The sequence below is a fragment of the Apiospora kogelbergensis genome (genome assembly GCF_038363985.1).
Source record: "Apiospora kogelbergensis strain CBS 113332 chromosome Unknown utg000001l_segment0_segment0, whole genome shotgun sequence".
Classification (NCBI taxonomy): Eukaryota; Fungi; Ascomycota; class Sordariomycetes; order Amphisphaeriales; family Apiosporaceae; genus Apiospora; species Apiospora kogelbergensis.
Genome location: NW_027117418.1, coordinates 995,515 through 1,019,328, shown reverse-complemented (window position 1 = coordinate 1,019,328; position 23,814 = coordinate 995,515). Strand labels below are relative to the sequence as shown.

Sequence of the window (23,814 nt, the reverse complement as noted above, 5' to 3'; positions counted from 1 at the left end):
CTAAACGCTCGAGGCGACATGGGTAATTTCACTTTCCCTGCGCGTCTCACGACCAGGGTCATGATATGTTGTGAAGGGCCCTGGTTCATTGAGTATGAGGTTTTCATAGCGCTTTATACTTCTTGCCGCTTTTCGTCCGTCCAAGCAGAGGCTGTCGTGTTGGTGCGGTCTCCTCATAGGACATAGGAGCTTCAGCGCTGTGGTCTGTCGGCTCGCGTCCGAGCCGGCCACCGTTGATTCGGAATCTCACTAGTAGAGACGGTTGGTTATTGTTTTTTGACTACTAAACGTATCGTATGCCCCCAGCTCTCGTTGATCTGCCATCCACGAAGCTGCATTGGGATGCGGACTTGAACTCTCAGGGATCTATCTGGCTGGGCGTCTTGGACCAAGAAACCCAGGATTGCCATGATCTACACGAGCTAATTACTTATTCACAACGTCTCCTGGTTTAACAAAAGGCAATGTCACTCCACCCACGCAACATTGCTAGCTTACGATCGTGCCCTTCATAGGTTCTATTTACTTGGCGTAGTAGACGCGTTACGTCTAAGGAAGAGGTATCAACACGCCAGTCACCACGAGCATCTTTCAACCCCTCATTGTTTACTCCGAGGAGACGCAAGCCCATTGCGAAAGGGCAACGGGCCAGTATAGTAAATGCCACGTCATATGACGCCAGATTACAAGTGGCCGTGAACTTAAGGTACAGGGCTCAATAAGCGACTCGATGTAGACCCAAAGTCAATGTAGGGCACTAAGTTGATGAAGGAAAAAACGGAATATGGGGTGGTGTGAGTCCATTGACGCACAAACATGTCCACTGCATTTGAGGATGCAAAACCCTGCGTATATTTTGATGGCCAACTCCAGGTAGAGAGATGATGGCGCAGGGGAGCAGTGTTTGGGCCAAAACCGGGCCCCTGGGTCGTCTTGTCGATTCACTCCTCTTGCACAACTAGAACTGGACTCGATTTTTATCCCTAGCAGTGGATCGAGTACTCCATTTATTCTTGTTAACGTGTATGTAGTAGTTATATACATGCTTAGTTAGGATGATCGATCCATCGTTCCTGAGGCAGAGTTCTATTGCTACTAGGAACCTCGCCACGGATCAGGAAGGCCGCCCAAGCACACTTGAGGCAAGTTACCGTTGCGATAAACAGGATCATAATAAAAATACGGCGGAAAATGCAATGTAGCAGGCCCAAGGAGTCTTACAATAGACTGCTGATATATTAAATCACCGGGATAAGCCTCTTTCCGAAGCAATAAGCGGCCACCTTGGCCTAGACATTACTCATGACGGAAAATACCATACAAAACTTCGCCAAACGCCATCCCTGAGCCCTCCTGGTCTGATGTCACAGACTCCGACGCCTAGCTACCCTGCTATTGTCTGCCGGCGGTGAGTACGCCTCATGACTGGCATCAAACCGCCACTGTGTCTACCTAATCTAAGCCAGTGACGTAGTCGCCTTTTTCTTGCGTAGCTCTCGGCGATGATTCGACTCGGCGGCCCAGGCATCCTCGAAAGCCGTAGGGAGTTGCTGGAGATGTTCCTCTCCAAGGCCGAGTCTTCTCACGACTTGGAAAGCGCCAGTGCCTACCGTCATCGTTTGACCCATGATGATTTTCTCCGATACACCCTCGATCTTGTCCTTCTTCATGTTGGCAGCAGCCTCGAATAGATGATCGGGGGTCTTCTCGAAAGACGCCAGCTGCAGGACCGAGTCGCGCATCTTAGATAGACCAAAACGAGTGATGCCCAACACCTCGCCCTTGTAGGTCATAACGTCTGCAAGCAGCTGCATATGACGCGGATCGATGCCCATGTCATTCATGACAGCGCCGATTTCTTGTGCAATAGTCGTTCGAGCAGCCTCGATGCCCAGGACATCACGGCATTCAATGACAGAGTTCGAGCAAGCCTTGGTGCCAACAACTCCTTCCGTGTTCATGCAGGCACGGAGTCCGTAACCTTCAACCAGCACGGTGTGGGACATCAACGGTTGCCCATCGTCGCCCTTCAGCGTCTTTTGCTCTTCGATCTGGATGATGGCTCGCGTGGCTTCCGGGTATCCAGAGATGGGCACGCTAGGAAGGACGCGTTTGAGATGGCTCACTCGCGTCAGTAGATCCGCAGCCGTTTCCACAGTCGCCACCTTGCTTTTGACTGTCTTTTTGGCAGTCGAAGGATCTGGGTGGCCCACAGCAATCTCAATAGTTCCGTCAATGGGATAAACGCGAAGGTCGCCATCCAGGATCTTCAACTTCTTGGCCTTCACGATGGCGTTCTTGATATCGTAAAGGCCGATACCCAAATGCATACTCTCCAGCGCTTCGGTGTCAATAGCGAGCGTGATGTAGGCTCGGTTGGGCTCCCACTCGTCATCGACGTATCTCAACACATCTTCAACGAATGTTTGTTCAATACGCCCTCGAACCATGCGTGCTGCCTCGATTTGGTATTTGTTCTCCAATGGGCAAGTGACGACGGGCGTGCTAATGGTTTTAGACGCATTGATAATCTCCTTGATACGGGGAACACCTTGCGTGATACTCATTCCAGCAACACCAGCGAAATGGAAAGTCTTCAACGTCATTTGAGTACCAGGCTCACCGATGGACTGTGCACCCACCGCGCCGACAGCATGTCCAGGTTCGACGTGTGCCTTCTTGAACTTTTCCAAACATAACGTGATGAAAGCTTCCAGAGTACGATGCGATACTTTGGCCACCCTTTCGGTATGAGCTCTGGCATCTGAGCCTTTCTCCTGCTTGTCAATGCGAGCTGCACCAACTTTGGGCTTCTCCAAATACTCCTCCAGGCCGAATGCCTTGCGAGTACTGGCCAGTCTGGTAGCGAGTTTGGTAACAAACGATTCGATTGTGGTCAAGAAGAGTCGACTACTTTCGTGCTCGTCCAATCCATAGTCCGTTTGGTCGTGATATGTCAAGGATTCCCCGCGGAGAAGACCTTTCCTCGGGTACAGTTTGCGCTGCTTATCGATCATCTTATCGCACAGCTCAAGGATCTCAAACGGCAGCAAGGCTCGCTCGGTGTTACTCCAAGTAAGATTCTCTGCATGGGACCATGTACGGGTGAAATTCACTGGGACTGCGGTGCCCTCCATATCGACCGGATCAAGTTTATCTGCCCCAAATTGGAATTGCACAACACCTCCCTCGGAAGTTCGGACGGTGTCGTCGTACTGGGTCGAAAGGTCTTCGAGGGATTTCATGAGACGTCGAGACATATATCCGGTTTCTGCAGTCTTGACAGCTGTATCAACCAGTCCTTCACGACCAGACATGGCGTGGAAAATGAACTCAGTTGGCAGCAGCCCCGTGTAGAAACTGTTGGCAACAAAACCTTTGGCGGCTGGCTGGCGGGCCAATTTGTGGAAATGGGGTAGAGTTCGGTCTTGAAAGCCATCGGCGACACGTGAGCCACCGATAATCTGCTGTCCTACCAGTGCAATCATCTGGGCAACGTTGATGTTGGAACCTTTGGACCCAGAGGAGGCCATAATCCACGGGGCGTTCTTGGTGCTGAGCGTCGCAATACAGTATTTACCAGCCTCGCCTCGGACTTCACTGAGGGTTCCCGAAATTGAGTTCTCGAGCGTCTCCTCCAAAGAACAACCTGCAGCCTTCGTCAACTTCTTGTTGTTGTAGTTCGAGATCAGCTCGTCTGTTTTGGCAACGGCATTCTGAACAAGCCCCTGTTTCGCCTTGGTGAGTGAGTCGGTTGGGAACACATCGCCTATGCCGATAGAAAACCCTTGGTTTGTCAACATCCTCGCACAGAGTTTAGCCAGACGGTTCATGGCAACCACAGCAGCGTCGGGGCCAAAATCTCGCAGGATCACGTAGAAAATTGAGTCCTTCTTTCCATCACCAACAGTAGACTTGTCCATCCTGCCACACATGACCACGGAGTTGCGAACAACGAGCCAACCATCCTTGGGACACAGGTCAGGCGCCCGGGTTCGTTCTCTAGGGTCATCGGAGTTCTTATTCGGTGCCACATATTCTCGGCACTTTGCGTCAAGGTTGATCTTGACAGGCGAGTCGGCATTGGGACGCATAAGTACGCTGAAAACCTGCTTTCCAGTCCACATCCTTTCAGGTTTGAAAATGGCGGGAGGTGGGATATCGAGATGTGTTATGCCATCCATCATGTGCATACAGAGATAAGTGAATGTTTTCCGATCGAAAAACATATCTTTTCCGCTTAGAACATACGAAGCTGTGATAAAATCCTGTGTCGCCGCAATGATTGGCTCTCCGTTCTTGGGCGTGGCAAGGTTGTTTGCGACACCCATCAGGTTGATGGCTTCGGCACGAGCTTCCTCGGTTTGAGGAACGTGTAGATTCATCTCATCGCCATCGAAATCTGCATTGTAGGGACCACACACACATTCGTTTAGACGGAATGTTCGCCAGGGTCTGATCTTGGCAAGATGGCTCATGATACTCAGTTTGTGCAGGGAAGGCTGGCGGTTGAAGAGCACAACGTCGCCATCTTCCAAATGTCTCTCGACGACGTCACCATACCGCAGTTCCTTTGCGACTCGCTCTCTGTCGCCGAATCTCAAAGATGTTTTGTATGTCTGATCACCATCTTGCTTGATAACTTGCTGCGCACCGGGATGAACAGCGGGCCCGTTTATAATGCAAGCACGAAGTTTGCCAATGTTCTCTCTCTGGACACGCTCGGGGTAGGTGAGGTTCAGAGCGACAAGTCTTGGCACGGCAACCTGGTCAATGCCTAAATTGGGATCCGGGGAGATGACAGTACGTCCAGAGAAGTCTACACGTTTTCCAGAAAGGTTACCTCGGAAACGGCCCTGTTTGCCCTTCAGGCGCTGGCAAAAGCCTCTCATTGGTCTGACGAGACCCGTTGCTTGAAGGCCTGGGACATCACTGTTGACATACACGGCGATCTGGAGCTGGAGGAACTCCCATTGCTCCATAATGGTACCCAGATTGGTGCCCTTCTGCAAAGCGTTGCGGATAAGACCACAGGCCCATACAATCTCACTGAGTCGAGTGGTGAGGTCGTCTTCGTTGCTTGCTCCTTCTTGCGCGACCGAGGGACGGATACAGACAGGCGGGGCAGGGATATATTGCCAGAGAAACATCTCTGGGCGACCCTCGGTTGGGTCCATGCCTAGCAATTCGCAGTCTGTCGGACTTATCTGCTTGAACAGGTTCAGGACCCGCAGGGGATTCAGGTCTTCCATTGCTTTCTTGACGTGTTTATCCAGGTCGGAGTTGTGTAGCTTGGCCTCAGCGAAGGATTCATCGAACTTTAGCTTGGCTGCAGGAGGTTGCTTCTTGATCGATGTCGATTTGTTGAACGCAACGAATTTGTCGTGGACCAGCTTCAGCGCACCAAGCTTTCGAATTTGGCCATTGATAGCACCGCAATAGGGGCACATCTTTGATTTTCTGCACTGCTCGTTGACCTTTTTGAGGATTTGCTGCCGGCGCATATTGTCGATATCGCGCCTGAGTTCCCTAAGAAAGGCCCGACGGTCAGGCTCTGCCAGCAAGACTCGCGAACAGTCCTTGCATATCTCTTGAAGCACCTTCATGGTGAAACGAATGAAGCCAATATGGAATGCAGGCAGCGGCAGGCGCACATGGCCAAAATGGCCGGGACAATCTTGTAGCTTCAAGTCGCAAGTGGCGCAGGTCGCTATTTTGCTGGATATACCAAGGCGCTTATCGAGGACTCCGTTCTTAGTAGGTTCTCTCCCGCGGCTCATATCGTACATGGTCCTATCAGATACTTCCAGGACCGCCTGATTTGTTATATCTTGCAAGGACTGGATGCCAAACTTCATCTGCCCAAATCGTTTCGGAGGCTTGTCGACAACCTGGTGCTTCACCGGTGCAAGGGCGGTGGCACCCCTCATCGTGGTTTCTGTCGAGGTGGCCATCTTGAAGCCGAAACGCGGAGTTGAGATATGGTTATTGGATGGGAGGTCAAGAATCGCAGCCGCCGAGGTTAGTGGGTTTGGATTTGCAGATCTCGGGGCGCGCGCGAACGCAGTCAAGGTAGTATTGCTGTTTGTTGCTGCTGGACTGGAGCTAGCACAATGCTGCGCCCAGGTGAGCTCTCATGGTAGCACCCTGAGGTGCAGTGCTAAGTCAATTCCTAGAGGGGTATGGACAGTGGACGGTCTTGGGAGTTTGCGATCGAGGAAGGTCGAGACTTTGGAGTTCTGAGCTGAATCAAAAAATACAGTAGGCGGCTGGTCCTCGCCGGCGGAGTCATTCGTCCCCTACCCCACTATTGCATGGCATAAGTTATCCGATGTCGATGGCGGGCAATTAGCTCTAGCGGGAGGCGGCTTGATAGGTCATTCAGTCTTATAACTACCAACTACCCCGCGCTAGCAGCTATCCTGTTGCATTGCATTGCATTGGACGTTTTGTCTCGTCAAGGCTGCGCATGAAGCACCCGTTCTACATCATGTCTTAACTGATATATTGAATTCCCAGTATACATATTTAGATACGGGTGTGCTCTATCGGGTACTTCTATTGTAGCTTTGCAGATATTTTTACTTAATACAAGAAATCAAATAGGTGGAATAACGCGTTAAAAAGAGCCGTTTAATAGCAGCTCACTTCCAAGCTCCCGAAGAACTCTGCAAGTATATTTGGCTGCCATTATGCAAGGGTTCACTGGAGCTGAGCTTCCATTAGCCTTCTTTTGTGTCTTTGCAGCTTGGACAGTGGGGGTCGGGTGTCGGGGTTCTCGCAGGTGTCGTGTCAGGGTGTTCACTAGGGCGCCCGTCAGCTTGGGCGCGCATGTCATAGCTTCAAAAGCGCAAGCCAGCTGCTTGTTACTTGCTGGAATGCTTTCTACATGTGATCCCTCATCCTCTGACCGTTAACCACGCCTGTGGTCACCCACCACTTCGATTCCCTAGGCCATCCATCTAACATCTAGCCCTGCTATCTCCTCTGCACTAATATTGTCATTGGTACCGATAGATCCTAACGCGAAGAAGAGTCGATCAGCATTCTATTCTGTTCCTAAACGTCGATTCCCCTGTTGGCCGCCTCACTTTAGATCCTGACACAGCTTGGTTCAGCCGATCAAAACACCCTCCATCAGTCCTGGCTTTTCTGTGACCAAGGCATCGCCGCGTTGGCGTCGCATCATCTGATCCTTTTTAGGGGTTGTCGCCGAGCTCAACTGCAGCGACCGTATCTTCTTCCATCTTTCCGGCGCCCCTACATTCTCGGTCCACATAGCGTGCTCGGATGGGGACGACGTGGTCGTGTAGATAAAATGGCCCCAGCACCGGCATCAGTTGCTACTGGCGACATTGGGGAGAAGAAGGTAGAAAAATCGTACCTCGCCAGCGCAGTTGACTCCATCAACCCCTGGAACACAAGCCGAAGCACGAGTCGAAGCAATACACCGACACCCAAGGAGAAAGAGATGCCTCCTCCGCCCCCGAAGCCGACACCTGCCCCCAACCCTTCAAAGAAGGCCGACGACCATAGCATCAATACGATATATGGACAGAGCTTGAGGAAATACCCTTCGGATTGCCCCCCTTTAAACGTCATGTGGTTTCATGCGGTGGATGTAAGTCTCGCTGGACCATCCATCCGGGTACTCAACAAAATCTAACGTGGAAAACCCTAGGTCCCGAAAAGAAAACCACAGCTCATAAAGGGCAAAAAAGAGAAAGAGAAAGAAGACACCAAGCCTGCAGTGCCCAAAAAGTTTCTTGCATTTACCAAGAATGATTCACGGTCCATTGAAGGCGTCTACCAAAAGCTCTTGGAGGATGTCGAAGATCAACGCGGGAGGCATACCTCCAAGAAGCGGGCGAGTTCCACGTCTCGTCGTGGGCGCGCCGCATCCTCCGAAGATATGCCTAATACAAGCATAGATGCATCCCAGGCCGACCAAAGGCAAGGTATCCGCGTCCCTGTCAACGAGGACTTCCTCTTCGATGTCGATATCGAAATGCGAGAGCTCGCCCCCGTCTACTGGCTCGGCCCCGTCTACGAAGTGCGCCGAGGTAGTTGGTTCTACCAAGAGGGGTCGACATTTCGTCCTTGCGAAGAAAACCTGGCAGCCCAGCTTGAGGAGGGCTACCTCAAAGTGAAACCTTGGACATATCCTAAGAGCACACGATCTCGTAGTAATTCGGGGGCCTTGAAGGATGTTACTCCCAAAGCTTCAGTTGACAACCTTAAGGCAGCCGCCGCCGCGGGATCATCTCAGGCAGAGAGCTCGCAGAAGCTTCTGCCATCACAGACAACGTCTCATCAGCCACAAACATATCGCTTATTTGGCACGTATATGAACAGTAAGTTACAACAACTGATCGCTCACCACGCCCCTTCCCAAGACGAAAGCTCGCATGGTATCCCTGGCCTTCCCCATCTCCCAACTCATCCATATTTCCCCTGGGGTAGCAAAACAAAGGCCTTTTCGAAGTGCAGTGAGTAACAATAACCATCTGTACAGGTATCGTAACTTACCAAGACTCCACCACTGCTTGGCTCTCGTCCGAAAGTATGCTGTCTTGGGTCACATCGACAGTTTATCAACGGTTCGCCGGAGGCGGTTACAGTAAGTACAGATCAGTGGGAGCATCTTGTGAAGACAAGTCTAACCTTGTATAGTGAGCGGCGTGAAACTGGTTAGAGGATATGTGGATACAGGAAAGAAGGATGAAAAACGTCCCACCACTCCAACCACTGCTTCCTCAACTAAGGTCACCGAGCCATCTCCACAGCTGAGTGAAAAGGCATCCAAGGCTCTCAAACGCAGATCTGCACCGCCTCTTGCCAGAGCCGATTCCACAGCCGACAGCGATATTGGTGGCGAGGGAGAGACACCCGAGGTGGAGAGTAGTGAGGATCACATCAAGAAACAGTTTTCCTCCTACCTTGACACCGCAGATGATCCAGACAAGCAACAGGAAAAGATCCGCCAGCGGCAAGAGCAAGAAATCAGAGACGACTACAATGCCCAAGCTGGTGAGACTCAGGGCCGTGAAATCGAGCACCTAGTCCTCGTTACCCACGGCATTGGACAACTCCTGGGTCTTCGGTAGGTCCCTTGCGACCACCTGTTGTTACAACAACTGACTTGTTCCAGTATGGAGAGTGTGAACTTTGTCCACGACGTCAATATGCTTCGAAAAACACTCAAGGGCGTGTATTCGCATTCTGCCGATCTTCGTGCCCTCAACTCGGAGTTTGGCGAGGGTCCTGGAAATTGCCGCGTCCAAGTCTTGCCCGTATGTTGGCGTCATCTCCTGGACTTCCCGAAGCGAAAGGAAAAGAAAGGAGAGCAAGATTTAACGACTGCTGGGGCTTTCGAAGAAGAGGACGAGTGTAAGTATTGATTGGTGACTGGGCTTAGCCGATGTGATTCGTGTCTATTCGTTTGCTGACCAACGTTGTGAAGACCCTTCCCTAGAGGACATCACGGTGGAGGGAGTTGCTTTTGCTCGCTCCCTCATCTCCGACTTAGCCCTCGACGTCCTCTTGTATCAATCGGCATATCGAGAACAAATTGTGGATATTGTACTGACGGAGTCGAATCGCATATACAAGCTCTTCCTAGAGCGAAACCCAGAGTTCAAGGGGAAGGTTCACATCATAGGCCACTCGCTCGGAAGTGCAATCATGTTTGATCTTCTCTGTCGCCAAAAGGAGCATCCGAAGGACATAGAATCCTTGCGCAATCCTCTACGGTTTTGGCCTTCTAACACCGATCGCCAAGAGACCCCATCCGATCCGAAGGACTTGACCTTCGACTTCAACGTCGATGACTTCTACTGCCTCGGGTCCCCTATCGGCCTTTTCCAGATGCTGAAGGGGCGTACGATAGCCGCACGGCAGGTTCCTCGCTCTAACTCTTCGGAAACTCCCATGAAAAGCAGTGACTTCATGGAAGATCATTTTATGGCTACCAGCCCTACGGAGCGTGTTTCAGCGGTGACGGGCTTACCCTACTCGATCTCTTCGCCCAAGGTAGGCCAGCTTTTCAACATCTTCCACCCTTCGGACCCGATCGGATATCGAATGGAACCTCTAGTGTCGCCTGCCATGTCGGCGCTGAAACCCCAGGCGCTGCCCTACACGAAAAAAGGTATTTTCAACTCGGTGGCCCCCAAGGTCTCTCAGGAATCGGCGTCAAGGTTGGCCAGAGTGTCAGCGGCCTCTGGAGCAGCATCAGCGGCGGCATTGCCAGCTCGCTGCTCAACCGCAGCCTTGGACTGAGTAACGAGGAAGTCGCGAACATGACGGCCCACAGCTCGCAGCAAGGATCGGCCAGCACCTCCAAGTCCAACACCCCCGGCGCCGGAACGAACATCACAGGCGGCGGCGTTATCTCCGACGCCACGGCACAGCTGGAAAAGACGGCGGCCCGCAAGAAGGCGCTCGCTCGACAACAATCTGCCTCTTCGGCTGCCAGCCTAGGTATGGGAGGCGACGGCGACGAGTTGATGGAAGGCGGCGGGCACGGTGCCACGCTCATCGACGACGAACTCGAGACGCTCTTCGCGCGATTCCAGAAGAAGCGCATCGAGGAGCACAAGGCGGCCGCGAGCCGCGCCGAGGAGGGTCAGGCTTTGGGCGAGGCTTGGGCCGCTGAGGAGCAAAAGGCCCAGAAGATCAGGCGTGAGGAGATGAGAGTGCGCGCCCTCAACCGCAACGGCCGCGTGGACTACAGCATTCAAGAGTAAGTCATGGAATATGGGAGCATGATTGGAAACAAGCTGACCCAAATACTAGGAGCGTCCTTGACTTCAATCCTATCAATACAATAGCGTCCCATATCGCATATTGGCAAGACGAGGATGTCAGCCACTTCATTATGTCACAGCTACTCTCCAGTAGAGTCAAGACAACGGCGTCGAAAGAAAACAAATCTTGATGACAAACTTGCTCTCCAAGTCCCTTTGTATGGCCGTTGCACATACATGGCAGGAGAGCAATCAACACAGCGGGCGGCTGTGTGTTGAGACCTGGTGGGTGGTGAGTGCGAGGTTGGCAGCACGGTTGAGCGAACACGCCGCAGCAGTTGAAGAGGGTAGCGTTCGCAGTTCACACAAAGTCTCAAAGCGGACTGAATATTCACAGCGATGTTTGCAATTGGGAAATCTCTGCTTATTCCGATTGCACTATTAGATCAAAGTCACACCAGAGATTGGAGCCTGATAAGGTCCATAACTACAGAAGGCAGCACGAGATGATTCTCAAACGCCGTTGAGCATTGCATTCATGACCCTATGTTTCCGAGCAATTGGGGTCTTCCACAGACTCCATTGTTGCTGATAAGACCTTTTCCGACCCTGGTTTTGCAAAGCCTTGAAAAATATGTCAAGGAAAAGGAGAAAGTTGTTGGTATCACAGCCGAATCCTACGGCCTTTGACCAACCAGCGCATCCGAGTTTGGCAACCGTGGGGATAGCCAGCGGTTGACAAGACAGTGTATACAAAGAGGCTCATCGACAACATCAACGGATTCCTCCCCCTACCACGCCATCCCTCAATCTCGGCAACTTTCATGCCTTTAGTTGTTGGGGCAAGCGGCCTGGACGTGTCCAGGTTGCTGGCACTTGTAGCAGATCTTCTCGCCACCGGACGACTCCTTAGGGCAGTCACGAGAGAAGTGACCGTTCTCGCCACAGTTGTAGCATTTGCTGCCGTTAACGCACTCGCCTGCAATCGAGAGTTAGGTTGGAACAATATCCACGGTGGGGGGAAAGACTTACGAGACATGTGGCCGTAGCCACCGCAGGAGTAGCAGGTCTTGCCACCGCCAGCGGCACCACCGCCGTAGCTGTTGCCACCCTGGTAGCCGCCACCGTAGCCGCCGCCGCCAGCACCGAAGCTATCGGGGCAGTTGCGGGCAATGTGGCCGATCTTGCCGCACTAGAATGAGTTAGAACAACCATATTTGGGGAGACAAGTGAGCATCATCAATGCCTTACCTTGTAGCACTCCGTGGAACCACCCCTGGCCACCCTGACCACCCTGGCCAGCGTTGGTGGGGCAGTCACGGCTGATGTGACCGGTCTGGCCGCATCGGTAGCAAGACTTGGCACTGCTGTCCTTGGGGCCCTCCGGGCAGTCACGGCTGATGTGACCCTCGTTGCCGCAGTTGTAGCTACAATGTGCATCAGCAAACGCCCCAGCGGGAAGAGGAATATGGGCACAAGACTCACCACTTAGCAGCGCCACGGGTAGGGCAGTCGCGAGCCTTAGCAAATGGACAAGTCAGTATGAGCGCCTAGCCAGGAAATGGATGATGTAACGCGTCCTTCATACCTGATGCGTGGTCTGGCCGCCTAATGCAATATTCAAAATCAGTATACCGGCAATCTCGTGGTGGAAGGCAAAAACTGGGACTCGGAGGCGAAAAAGTGTCTAGAGAGAAAATTTCGACTGATGATACAAGTTGATGGGGGTGACAATTAGGGGAGGTAGTAGAGGAAAGGGAATGTCGACAAAGGCACGATGGTCATTCGCAATGGGTACAGCCCATCAGTGACGCAGCATAGAGCGCTTCAGGATCGTCGCGACGAGAACAGCAGATGGTTGGAGCGCAGCCGGGCAAATATTGGGCGCCGCAATCTCAAGCGTGGACATAATGAGAATGTGCAGGCAAGCCCGAATGAGAAGAGAGCAAAGAAGAGCGAAACAGCAGGTTGACAATGGAAGAGCAGTAGACTTACAGTTGAAGCAGGCGCGTCCTTGAGTACCGAAATCCATCTTGATGAAGATTAAGTCGAGATGTATGGGTGTTTGGTGAGGTTGTTGTTGACAAGAAGTGAACTTGATGAAGAAAAGTCAGTCGAAGTTGCGCCAGTAATATGCTGGTGTGTCTTGGAGGGGCAATATGTTTGCGCTGCTCTGCGCTTGGCAGTTGCAGGGTATCTCTGTCTATGGCGCTGACCAAGGAACGGAAAAAGACACTAATCGGGTAGTGAAGGGGGTTGGGTTTCCTGGTACCCAATGCCGTAACGAACCTTTTAACGTCGACCGTTGAAATGTGAGAGCTTTTCAAACGGTTGAGGTTAATGTTTGTGGATGGTGAAGACTGACTGAACAAGTGTGGGATGGGATTGATGGGCGCGAATGAATGGTGGGGGGCAACAGTCGCAGCAGAAGCAGCAGCTTGCTTGCTTGCTTGCTTTGCGCATTGCTCTCTATCGGATCGGGCTCAGAGGTGGGGTTTAGAGGGGCAAACCACCAAATCTCAGGCCCGCCATCAAAGCAAGAAAGAGGCAAACAACACACGACAGACGGATGGGGGCCGCCGCCCGCAGCGTCGCGACAAAACAGACAGAACTCACCTGGGAACTTCTCGGGTTGGGAATATAAGGTCTTGACGGGTCGAAAATGTCAAGATCTGGGGAAGAGCGTGTCAAGAAGGATGGGAGTCTCCGAGGTAGGGAAAATTCTGTATACGACGGACGGACGGACTATTCTTCCTGGGCAAAAAGATATTTGTGAATTGGGTTTGGGCTTAGGAGGGGCGGGACCTCAAAGGGCGGTATAGACCAGGAAAAGCTCGACGATTATTTTTTTATTATTCTGCCGAATTCACTTTTCCCATGTGCTTTGGCAATTGGGGTCAGAGCGTGTGGACGTGTGTGGATTGTGGGCATTGCATTTTGGAAGGTCCAGTCCAAGTCTAGTCTCGCGCTGCTCCCGACTGCTCACTTCTGCAATGCCGGCTGACCTTGTCTCGTCTTCTGCCTGTTGGTTGGTCGGGCGCCTAATAAGGTAGGGACGGCCTAGCGCAGATTCGCTATTGCTGGGTCTTGGCTTCCCTGCAAGTACTACGTCGTAGTTTCATTCTGGTCGAGTTTTTGAGGGCGGGGGAGAAACGGATCAGATCCCAGAACGTATTTGAGGAGTGAGTGGGACGTGCGCTAATCGACGTTCCAAAGTACAGACAGAGGTGGTGGCAGTGGTGAAAAGCAGCAGGTGGTGGCACCCAGGGCTACATGCATACCACCTGAGTATCACGTCGTACAAGCCCGCGTGAGCCCAGCCGATTTTTCGCTGCTTCCGCCAACTTGCCTCATTGGGAAAGACAGGGATGCTGGAGGCTCTACCCCGAGACGGCCAGGCCCAGCCCAGTACGAAATTTTCTATCGGGCATGGAGAAGAACTGGCATAGCTAATAGATGCATGCTGACTCGAGATATGTTGGGTTGACAAGAATTGTAGTAAATTACATATATGAAAATACTGGTCTACTTCCATGCACGTGTGTCTATATGTATATTAAACTGCAACAAGCACCCATGTGCTCTGTGTCATCCTTGATCTACCCCTCGGGGCTAGGCTCGGAGCTCAGTCCGGAACTCGACCCGAAGCTTGGCTGGGGCGCCAGCAAGTCTTAAGTCACCCGGCGTTGTTGGCAGTGTGTATTCAACACACCATAGTCTTCGGACGGGGAAGGTCCAGGTTCGACAGGAACAACAGCCGGTGGCCGGGCAGCCCTGACCTCTCCTCCGCAGCTCCATATCTAACTCGGTTTGCCGTGGGTATATGATGTCAAACTGCGTAGCCGCGGCTATGTTCAGGGTTCTATACCTACCCTCTTAAACTACGTGAGACTTCAACTGGAAGCCTCCCGGCTGATGTGTTGATTGCAAAGCAAATGTAGACACATCTGCTGTTGATGGGATTTTGTTTCTTGAGGCCCGGGTCATCAGAGCTTCACTCAAACTTAGAGATAAAATGATGAATTGACATTTCCAGATCGCAAATCCATTGAATTCGTCTGCGCTCAGGGAACGCCTATTATTGGGTCCCGGATCCGGGGGAGCTAGAACTCGAGCTGGACGCATGGTTGGTAATTTAATCGCAAGTACTCTCGGGGCACTTCAAGGAATTGTCCCGTTCATGTCCTCTATGCTACTTCGTGCTGAACTCAGGCTGAGCCTTACTAATCCGTGCGATGTCACATTTGTTTCAAGGCCTCTTATATTATAGTAGCAATATTCAAGTATTAGGGAAGCAAAGGGCAGAAGAAGAAAAACGACGATAACACTGGGTGTAAAGTTGTGCTGTGCTGCCTTGTACGACAGGCAGCAGGTACTTACTTCAGTGTAAGTGGCAAAATGCGGGTCCGTATTTGGTGTCGCGTACCTCGTACTAGTAACGCGTCAATCCGACGTCAACTTCCTTCGCTGTCTTCGTCACTCACCTTGGGGGGTTTTTGCCGACAACAACAGAACTAACGCGCGGTTTGCCGTGACCCGATAGTAATCTGACTTGGTGCGCCATTCTGGGCAACGCTTCCCGGCGCAGTAGATGCGATGGAAACTTGGTTTGAAGACACAGGCAAACCTGCGCTGTTCCAGGCCTTCACCCAGGCCTGCAGCCGTATTGAAAAAGACTTCAAGGATTGTGAGTGCGATGCTTAGGTCAACATAACATGGTTATCGATGAGTGCAACGTACTAACTCGCCTGGATCATGCAGCCGTGGAAGCTGAGAGCCACAAGAAGGCCGAGATCGATGCTGAGTTGCAGTTGCTACGAGTTAGGGCGGCAAACGTTGATCGATTGGAGCAGCAGAACAAGGCACTCAAGGAAGAACTTGCCGAGCTTAGACGGTCTTCTCGACAGTCATGTTTGGATGCCCAAGGTCAAGAAAACACAAGTCCCAGCAAACCACGAGCCTCTCGACCTCCCTGCGGAAACCCCCGAGCTCCTCTGACACCTGTCTCTGTGAACATCCGGAAGTCTGTTAATAAAGATTATGCGGATATCACGGGTCTTGGCCACAATGACCTGGCTGTAGAGTACGGCATACTGGATGGGAAATATAAAAAACTACGAAGCCAAACTGCGGATCTAGTCCAAGCCAACGAAAAGCTCCAATCGGAATTACGAGAGCGTACAAAGACAACGCACAGCTGGAAGGAATATGCCACGAAGCAACAGGAATGTGCCGAGAAGCGGAAGAGTCAAATCAAGCGACTAAAAGAGGAACTGGCCACATCAACGAATAGCATTACCCTGAGCTCCTCCTTTACCTCAGACACAAATCCCAATTCTCCAAATCCTCAAGCTCCTGGTGTAGCTGAGGCTAATGACGCACTTCATGCGAGGAACTTCTCATCAAATACAACGCCGGCCTCAGTCAACATTGGCACATTACTCCAATCCGATAAGTCTCCTGTTGGATTAAACGGAGACAATGACACATCCGACGACCAATATTGTGGCCAGACAGCGGAGGAGCCGATGTTGCCACCAATGTCCAACTCGCATATTTCAAAGATACCAGATGTCCCAGTGAAAGATGAACCTTCATCAGATACCCCCGTTGTAGTGTCTGAACGACCTGTTCGCAAGAGAAGGCGTGAGGATGACTGTTCCGTCAAAGGCTCTGCAGTCGCGAGGGTGAAGACTGAGGTGGGGTCTGATCCTGCTGTCACGGATGATCAGCACCATTTTATGCCACACGAGAGCATTGACTTCGACGACGCCAGAAACCCATTGTCCACACCAGGAAGGCATCGAAACTCACATCAGACTACTACAGAATCGATGCATGACCTCGCATCAAATTCAAGTCCATCAGCCCTCGAACATGTATATATGGGTGCTCAAATTCAGAGACGGACTGGGGTTCTTTCGGGAAATCATGCCACGTCTGCTCCCGAAGAAGGGAATTCAACACTCCTAGGAGGCATAGCAAGCCTTGCAGAGGATGATGATCGGGATGATACTACAAATTTCCTCGAAAGACCAGGGCAGACCTTCCGCAACACGGGACGACTGAATTCATTACTAACGACAGCTTCGCCAGAGAAAAGGGCTATCACCCATCCTCCAGGTCGCGCCCTGTCGGGCAAGCCACAGACGAAAGGATTCGTAATCCCATCGGCTTTAACACGGACAACCTTAGGAGAAGAAGGGCAGGATAGTGTGAGCAAAGCATTGGCGGTCTCCGATACACCTTCGAATAGGGATTTAAAGCAAACTCCTACAGTAACTCGACCGGGGATGAAGAGGCCAGGGACCAGCGAAAGCTCGAAGCGTCGCCGAAAAGAATCCTCGCGATTGCGAGATCGCCCAGAACGGAGCCTTCGGTTGGAGGACTTCAAGATCAACCCCAAACACAACGATGGTCTCGATTACGCATTCACCGAAGTTGTGCGGAACAAGGATGATCGCCTTTGCTTACCAGGTTGTGTCAAGGAAGAGTGTTGTGCGCCTGGTTTCCGCGCCCAGGCTCGGGGCGAGAGACTTGAGACAGGGGCCATTGCCTTCCAGTCGCTTCTCGAAAACTGGTTAGGCGATGAAGCGTGGAAGCTTTCGTCTATGAGCGAGGGCGACAAAGAAGATCTCTGGTTGAAAGCGAAGACACAACAAGTGGCCAACCAGTATGGAAAATCACATCGCCATCGTGTTCAGCGGCCCAACACGCCCCCTGGATATTTCAATGTCGATTTTCCTAGTACACAGCAGTTGGACGAAGATAATCAGCTGGCAGCTGTAATGCAACAAGAAAGGGTTGCAGAGCGTTATCGAGAGGCAATGAGGCCTAACCAGACAGGAAGGTGGCTGTTTAGAGACGAGTGAATACGTTTGATAAATAGCGTAGGCTAGATACTGTTCATCGCCTCCGCGATAGGCTTTTTGGGCATGTCGGTCTAAATGTGTCTGCCTCTGTAAGACATACAGGTTAGGTCATGTATATAGCTGGCATCACTTGTGCTAAGAACTGTGCTCAGATCCCAGCAAGCATGGATGGTAAAGCAAGATACATAAGGTTGCGATTCGACTTCAACTAGCCGCATGTGGAGGATATGCAAAGAAGATTCTTTGCAGATAGCAATCAGGCCTCACCGAGTATTGTAGAGAGAGCTGGGAGTACTGTAACCATGAGCACATTTCCGAATTTCATCTGGCGGAAAGCATAGGTCGTTTGGTACCACGTTAATTTTGCTGTGAGATGTTTCGGGAATCTGGAACCGGGCGATTTGGCTACGGAGATGGGCCGGCCCTCCAATGCGGACCCAATAATGGGACGAACAAAGTCCAGTATCAATCATCAAATGCCTGGCCGACTTGATTGGATGCTACAAAGTAGGTGTTCCCACTTGTACCCCGACCTGCCAGGACATCGATTTTTGAACTGGTAACTCTCGACGGTTTTCCCAATGTCGTTCCGAAAGCCGCAGCTGTTTGCCGGCCCAAGTCATTGCCAGAGGTCACTTGCTAGTTTAATAGCCACCTTTGCAAACGTCTGGTCGCGTGTCTTTACTGCCTACCGTCAAGGCTGTTCTGCATGCTTTGATGCAATGCCCGTATACATTTTTGAGCTGCATTGGATTTGACTCTTGGGATCCGGAAGTGGATCGGAGCTGCTGCTGAATTATAGAAGAAAAAAGATCAAAAAATAAACGTGACGCACAGCCCTTTTGGTTTCTTGGGGCCCTGGCACTGGCACTGGCACCAACCAGCACCAGCACCGGGCTTTGGCGCGCGAACGAAGCTTCCAACTAACTACTCTTTGCGGCCACGGCTTCGCAACCAACGACAAAGACATTCTGGGCTTGGAAATCACCGCACACCACTCGAACCCTATTCCACCACCAGCCGCCCTGCTTTTTTCCTTCTTCTTCCTCGCCAGCCCCGTGCGACGCCATCTCCGGCTCTTGGTCAAAATATTGCCCTCAAAAGCGAACACGCGACGGTTGTTCCTCTCTAAGAAGCGCAGTCGAAGCAGTGGGCAACTAGCCACTGCTTCTATCGACCCCAAGCCGGCAAGATGAACGGTAGTCATCTGCCGGCTGGGCAGCCTATGCCTGGTGGTGTTGGCGGAGTACCAGGAGGACGAGGACCGGTTGAGATGGGACATGTGCCTACCGCAGGCAACGGTCCGCGACGCCGCGGTCCTCAGCATTTCCCTTCCCACCAGCCTTCTCACCAGCCTTCGTACTATCACCAGCAACACCACAACGCCCACCACAACCACAACCCCATGTACTACAGCGCCCCGATGAATCCGTACGCCACCAGCTACTACCCCCAGCAAATGCCTCATTACTACCAGAATAACGCCATGCCCGCTTCGCCGTACGTGCCGCATCACCCGCCTACCCGGCGCGGTCTCCTCCGGTTATGCATCAGCAGTATCCTCCTATCGTGTCTTCGAGTATGCAGCACCACCCGCTGCCTCAGGCCTATTCGCGGCCACCCCCTCAACAGCCTTCTCCTGCAATCTCGACGCCGCCTGTCTACGCCACAACCCTTCCTCCGCCTCCCGTGCCTGTACCTCAGGCACCCTCATCAACGCACTCGCCTCAAACTGCAGTACAACCTCCGTTGACACCGTCTACACCTCACACACAAATATCGCCCCCGCCGCCTGCTCCTCAGCCCGAGGTGGAGGTTGCCAGGCCGCCTTTTAGAGCTCCGGTGAGTTGACAGCCGCCGCGATTCCCGCCCGCACTGGCAGTACAGTACTTGCTTTCTTTACACATACTGACCTGTGCTTATAGTTACCATGGTTATCTCGACCCGATCTCCCATTTCCTACTCGAGCGGCAAGATCGAGAAGGAGGCGGAAAATATTGACGACAGACGCTAGTAATGTCAGACTTCCTAACAGCCACCAAGGCGGCGTCATCGACACATTAGTTGAGCCGACGGGATCGGAGACCATCACAAATCCATCGGTTCCGGAAACCCCTGCTCAGAGGAGCACTACAAGTGCGCCATCATCCGCCGCATCGTTGGGGTCTGTGGATAGGTCTGAGGTCCCCTCGACACAGGGCCTGCCCTCGGAAACCGCACAGCCAACCTCTACCACTACACCCACATCTACACAAGCCTCCCAAGCGCCCGTAGCCGCCAATGTCGCGCACCCGAAAGCTAAGCCCGTATCACGAGCGGCGGCTCCAGCTGTACCGGTCATACCTAAAACTACCAAGGCAGCTATAAAAGACCCGAAGGGCGCTTCCAGCAACGATCGGGCAGTCGCAGATCAGACACCGACAGCAAGCCAGCAACCCCCCACGGACGCACCAGTTGTTGCGTCATCAGCAAGTGTTCCGGTCGAAGAGATGCAGCCGGCCGCTGCGCCTGCGCCAGTAAAGCCAAAGTTGTGGACTGGACTGTTTGCGAACGCAAGTGCTGCGGCGGCGGCCAACCAGGGATCCCAGGCTGTCCCAGAAACAGCAACCAGCGGAGCAGTTGAAAGCGGGGAGGCCAATGGGAATAGTACTACTGATACTGGCACTTTTACGAAAACAAATGCAAGCTCCTTGGCCGAAGCCGTAGCACTATTCCGCGTCGGGAAAGGCCAAAAGCTGGCTTTCCTCAAGCCCAGAGGCCTGATCAACACTGGGAACATGTGTTATATGAATTCCGTAAGCTATTTCTGTGTCACCGCAGAGACCTCAGATCTGACCTTGTCTTTAGGTTCTTCAAGTTCTTATTTTCTGCACACCATTCTACGATTTTCTGGACCAAATCAGCAAGAAAGCAGTACATAGTTTCAAGAGTGAAACGCCCCTGGTTGATGCGATGTGAGTAAACACCCGATCAGTCCTGGCGCCGTCCACTAATGGTATACAGGATTATGTTTATGCGGGAGTTCCAGGTAATTGATTCTGCGGCTTCCGTGGAGCAATTGCGTATGCGATTAAAGAGTGAAGAGCTAGAACAATACGGAGAGCCTTTCACGCCGGAATTCGTGTACGATGTCATCAGAAAACTACCACGATTCGCGAGCATGCAAGTAAGTATATTTGAGTGTCCCAACGGATGTCCAGAGCTAACGACGACACTACAGCGCGGTCACCAGCAGGATGCCGAAGAGTTCCTTGGCTTCCTTTTGGAAACACTCCAAGATGAAATCGAGAAGGTGATGGATAAACACACAGCTTCTACTGCTGCGACGGCGGCTACACCGGCAGCTGTATCATCACCTACTGCCACTGCAGATATGAGTGACTGGATGGAGGTCGGCCCCAAGCAACGGGCTGCTGTCACGCGTTCTTCAGGCAACCCGGTCACTTTTTCCCCGATCACTCAAATCTTTGGTGGCAAGCTACGCTCAGAAGTGAAGGTACCTGGTCTCAAGGATTCGGTAACCTATGAGCCGTTCCAGCCACTGCAGCTTGATATCGGGTCTCCTCAAGTGCGGAACATTGTTGACGCACTGAGAAACCTTACACTTCCGGAACCCCTGCATGGAGACTTTGATTCGCCAAGAGGACCGGACGCTGTTGTCACCAAGCAGGTTTTTCTTGAAACTTTGCCGTCAGTATTGATTCTTCACTTGAAACGCTTCCAGTTCGATGCTCAAGGTAACGGCACTTTGAAAATTTGGAAAAAGGTCGGATACCCGCTTGAGCTAGAACTACCTAAGGAGGTCTATTCGCGGCAAAAGAGGAGTGTTATGGCGGCCGAAGGAACAGGCCTCCCGAAATACCGTCTTATTGCAGCTGTATATCACCATGGAAAGAACGCCAGCGGTGGCCACTACACCGCCGACGTGAGGCGCCAAGAAGGTCGGGAATGGATCCGTATTGACGATACCGTCATCCGCCGGGTCAGGAGTGAAGACGTTGCCGAGGGTGGCCAAGAGGAGAATGCGGGCAAGGAGGCTTCGCGATCTGACCAGAAGCGTGACACGGCATCTGGCGCCTCTGGCAACAGGTTTGAGGGTATTGGTGGTGACGATGAGGTCGGCGACGATGAGGGGTGGAATCAGGTTGCCACTCCGGCGAGCGGTGCGAAGAAGTGGAGCAGCGTGGTAAATGGCAACCGGACCGCGGCGGCAGCAGCAGCAGCCGCTCCACCTCCACCCAAGGGCAGCAGGTACGCGACAATATCAAGGATAAGGTCGCGTATCTACTCTTCTACCAGCGAATCTGAAAGGAAACGTCGGTGGTGTAAAACTGGTGGAAATAAAAAAGGTCAAAATCGGATGGTCGAAACAGAGGCTGCCCGCATGCGCGCCGCCACGAGTTCCGAAACATATTTACGACATTTTACGATGTATTCAAGCTACGAGTGCTTTGGCAGTCAGCAGCGGCATTGGCACAGAAAAATGGTTCAGGGATTTCTACAGCTTTGCGTGAGGGCATATCTCGGATAAAGGCGTCAAAAGGGAGGAAAGGGGGAGCATGTGCAAACTAGACGTCAAGGGGGAAAACGTCGTGCACAAAGTCGCTTTCGGAGGGCCAGCATGGTAAAAATCGGTGTTTTTCCCTTGCCGGTCTTGGTGTTAAAAGCGGTGGTGCTCCTGCTGGGCGCCAATTGGACGAGACTCATATGACATGCCACGACCTCCGTTGTAAATCTAGATCAAAAGTCATTCATGAACCTAATAGACACTATTTCTCCCACGATCTACCGACTGACACTGACCTGGGTTTGATATGCTGCGTTGGCCCTTTCAAAATCACGTAATATGGTATTTGCTCCCAAAGGCGTGTGGTTGCCTCATTGTGAGACCGTTCCAAGTTCATACAAAAGGGGACGGCCCATTTGCACCATTGACGCTGGGAAGGTAGGTGCACCTACATGTATGCTGTTATTTTCGGCAGAAGAAGGCGGCGAGTAGTCATCGTCCCCTAGCAGGTCCGGGGCAGGGGGGCCTGTCTGTCCTTGTGTTGATACAGGTAAGGAGGGTCTGGGGCATATTCTCGGTTCCGTTACTCCTCTGAACCCAATGGATTAGCCACTGCAATTATAGAACTAGAACGAATAACGTGGGGGTAACGCAGGTGGCTGTCTCGGCTTACATGGTGAGGTCTCCGGAATGACAATCTTGATCGGGTCGGGTGAAGATCCGAGGTGAACATGGATTTTTAGGGGGAGACACGGAGACCGGATGCGAGGATACCACATGGCAGTGCTGGCACGGAGGCAATGTTCTGGAAGCTTTCCTCTTCCTCTTTTCCCGGCATAGCGCTCCAGGTATCCTGTACTACTATGATGAGGACTCCTGGGGATTTTGGATGCCCATCTGAGGGGACATCGTGTGAAGATAGCAGGTAAACCTCGGTGGTGAAGTGCTACGGGCTGAATGGCAGACGCCACAGGCGCGTCGTAGGGCGACTCCTAACCATACTTGGCCAAGCCACGACGCGGGATCGGCGACGCGAACAATTAGGTTATAGTTTGACGCATTAGTTGCTTTTGATGCCTGCTTCCCTCCTGTCCCCATCTATAGGGCGACGGCTTTGGGCCGAGTGATGAGGGATCAAGGACTTTCAAGGTAACAAGCCAGAAAAGCGCCTCTGCTTACGACCATCTACTTGGATGGACGGGTAGGAAGTGAAGATATATACACTAAGCAGCTCTTAGTCGCACTATGAAGTCTTCACGATGCGGGTGGTTCTGAGTTAACTTGAGCCTCGCGGTGGGCCATTCGTGGTGCGCCTTTCCAATGGGTGATATTCACGTTACGTATTTGTTTTCGGAATGGCTTGCTTTCTTACTGTACGGCTTCACTTGCTCTGGGTACGCTGGGTGTTGCCCTGACCCTGAGAAAGATCCAAAGGAACGGTGTCCGATAAGGGGATAGTGGCGCTGCTGTTTCATGGCTGATGTTGGGTGATTTATTTCTCACCGTAACTCCTTCAATAGACAGTTGTCTACACCGGCCTACACCGAGAAAGGGCCACGGGCCATTGTCATGAGTTGAATGCAGATTTTTTCCTATCGGTACGGTACCTTAATGCTTGCTTGAATGGTGGTTATTGGCCGACGGGTCGGGTCTACACGAGGCGAGCCGTCTCCCCCGTGACCCCTTT

General features: G+C 52.2%; 5 protein-coding genes across 5 annotated transcripts; 3 read left to right on the top strand and 2 right to left on the bottom strand.

Moving 5' to 3' along the window:
* Positions 1 to 1,457: 1,457 nt before the first annotated feature.
* On the bottom strand, positions 1,458 to 5,954 carry PG998_000345 (uncharacterized protein; the record flags this gene model as incomplete). The annotated part of the gene is made up of 1 exon (XM_066867163.1): positions 1,458 to 5,954. The coding sequence occupies one exon, from the start codon at positions 5,952 to 5,954 to the stop codon at positions 1,458 to 1,460; it is 4,497 nt and encodes a 1,498-aa protein (XP_066735578.1).
* A 1,364-nt stretch (positions 5,955 to 7,318) lies between these two features.
* Positions 7,319 to 10,939, top strand: PG998_000344 (DDHD domain-containing protein; the record flags this gene model as incomplete). Its single annotated transcript, XM_066867162.1, has 8 exons — positions 7,319 to 7,621; positions 7,682 to 8,354; positions 8,516 to 8,620; positions 8,674 to 9,103; positions 9,152 to 9,390; positions 9,464 to 10,150; positions 10,177 to 10,744; positions 10,798 to 10,939. 8 exons carry the CDS (start codon positions 7,319 to 7,321, stop codon positions 10,937 to 10,939), a joined length of 3,147 nt encoding a protein of 1,048 aa, XP_066735577.1.
* Positions 10,940 to 11,578: 639 nt separating this feature from the next.
* Positions 11,579 to 12,780, bottom strand: PG998_000343 (zinc knuckle; the record flags this gene model as incomplete). Its single annotated transcript, XM_066867161.1, has 6 exons — positions 11,579 to 11,727; positions 11,781 to 11,940; positions 12,010 to 12,175; positions 12,234 to 12,268; positions 12,337 to 12,356; positions 12,744 to 12,780. 6 exons carry the CDS (start codon positions 12,778 to 12,780, stop codon positions 11,579 to 11,581), a joined length of 567 nt encoding a protein of 188 aa, XP_066735576.1.
* A 2,564-nt stretch (positions 12,781 to 15,344) lies between these two features.
* Positions 15,345 to 17,620, top strand: PG998_000342 (uncharacterized protein; the record flags this gene model as incomplete). The annotated part of the gene is made up of 2 exons (XM_066867160.1): positions 15,345 to 15,435; positions 15,510 to 17,620. 2 exons carry the CDS (start codon positions 15,345 to 15,347, stop codon positions 17,618 to 17,620), a joined length of 2,202 nt encoding a protein of 733 aa, XP_066735575.1.
* Positions 17,621 to 18,812: 1,192 nt separating this feature from the next.
* PG998_000341 (ubiquitin thiolesterase) lies at positions 18,813 to 22,134 on the top strand (the record flags this gene model as incomplete). The annotated part of the gene is made up of 9 exons (XM_066867159.1): positions 18,813 to 19,199; positions 19,253 to 19,462; positions 19,546 to 20,415; positions 20,468 to 20,574; positions 20,624 to 20,786; positions 20,841 to 21,290; positions 21,345 to 21,871; positions 21,920 to 21,936; positions 22,061 to 22,134. The coding sequence occupies 9 exons, from the start codon at positions 18,813 to 18,815 to the stop codon at positions 22,132 to 22,134; spliced, it is 2,805 nt and encodes a 934-aa protein (XP_066735574.1).
* Positions 22,135 to 23,814: the final 1,680 nt, after the last annotated feature.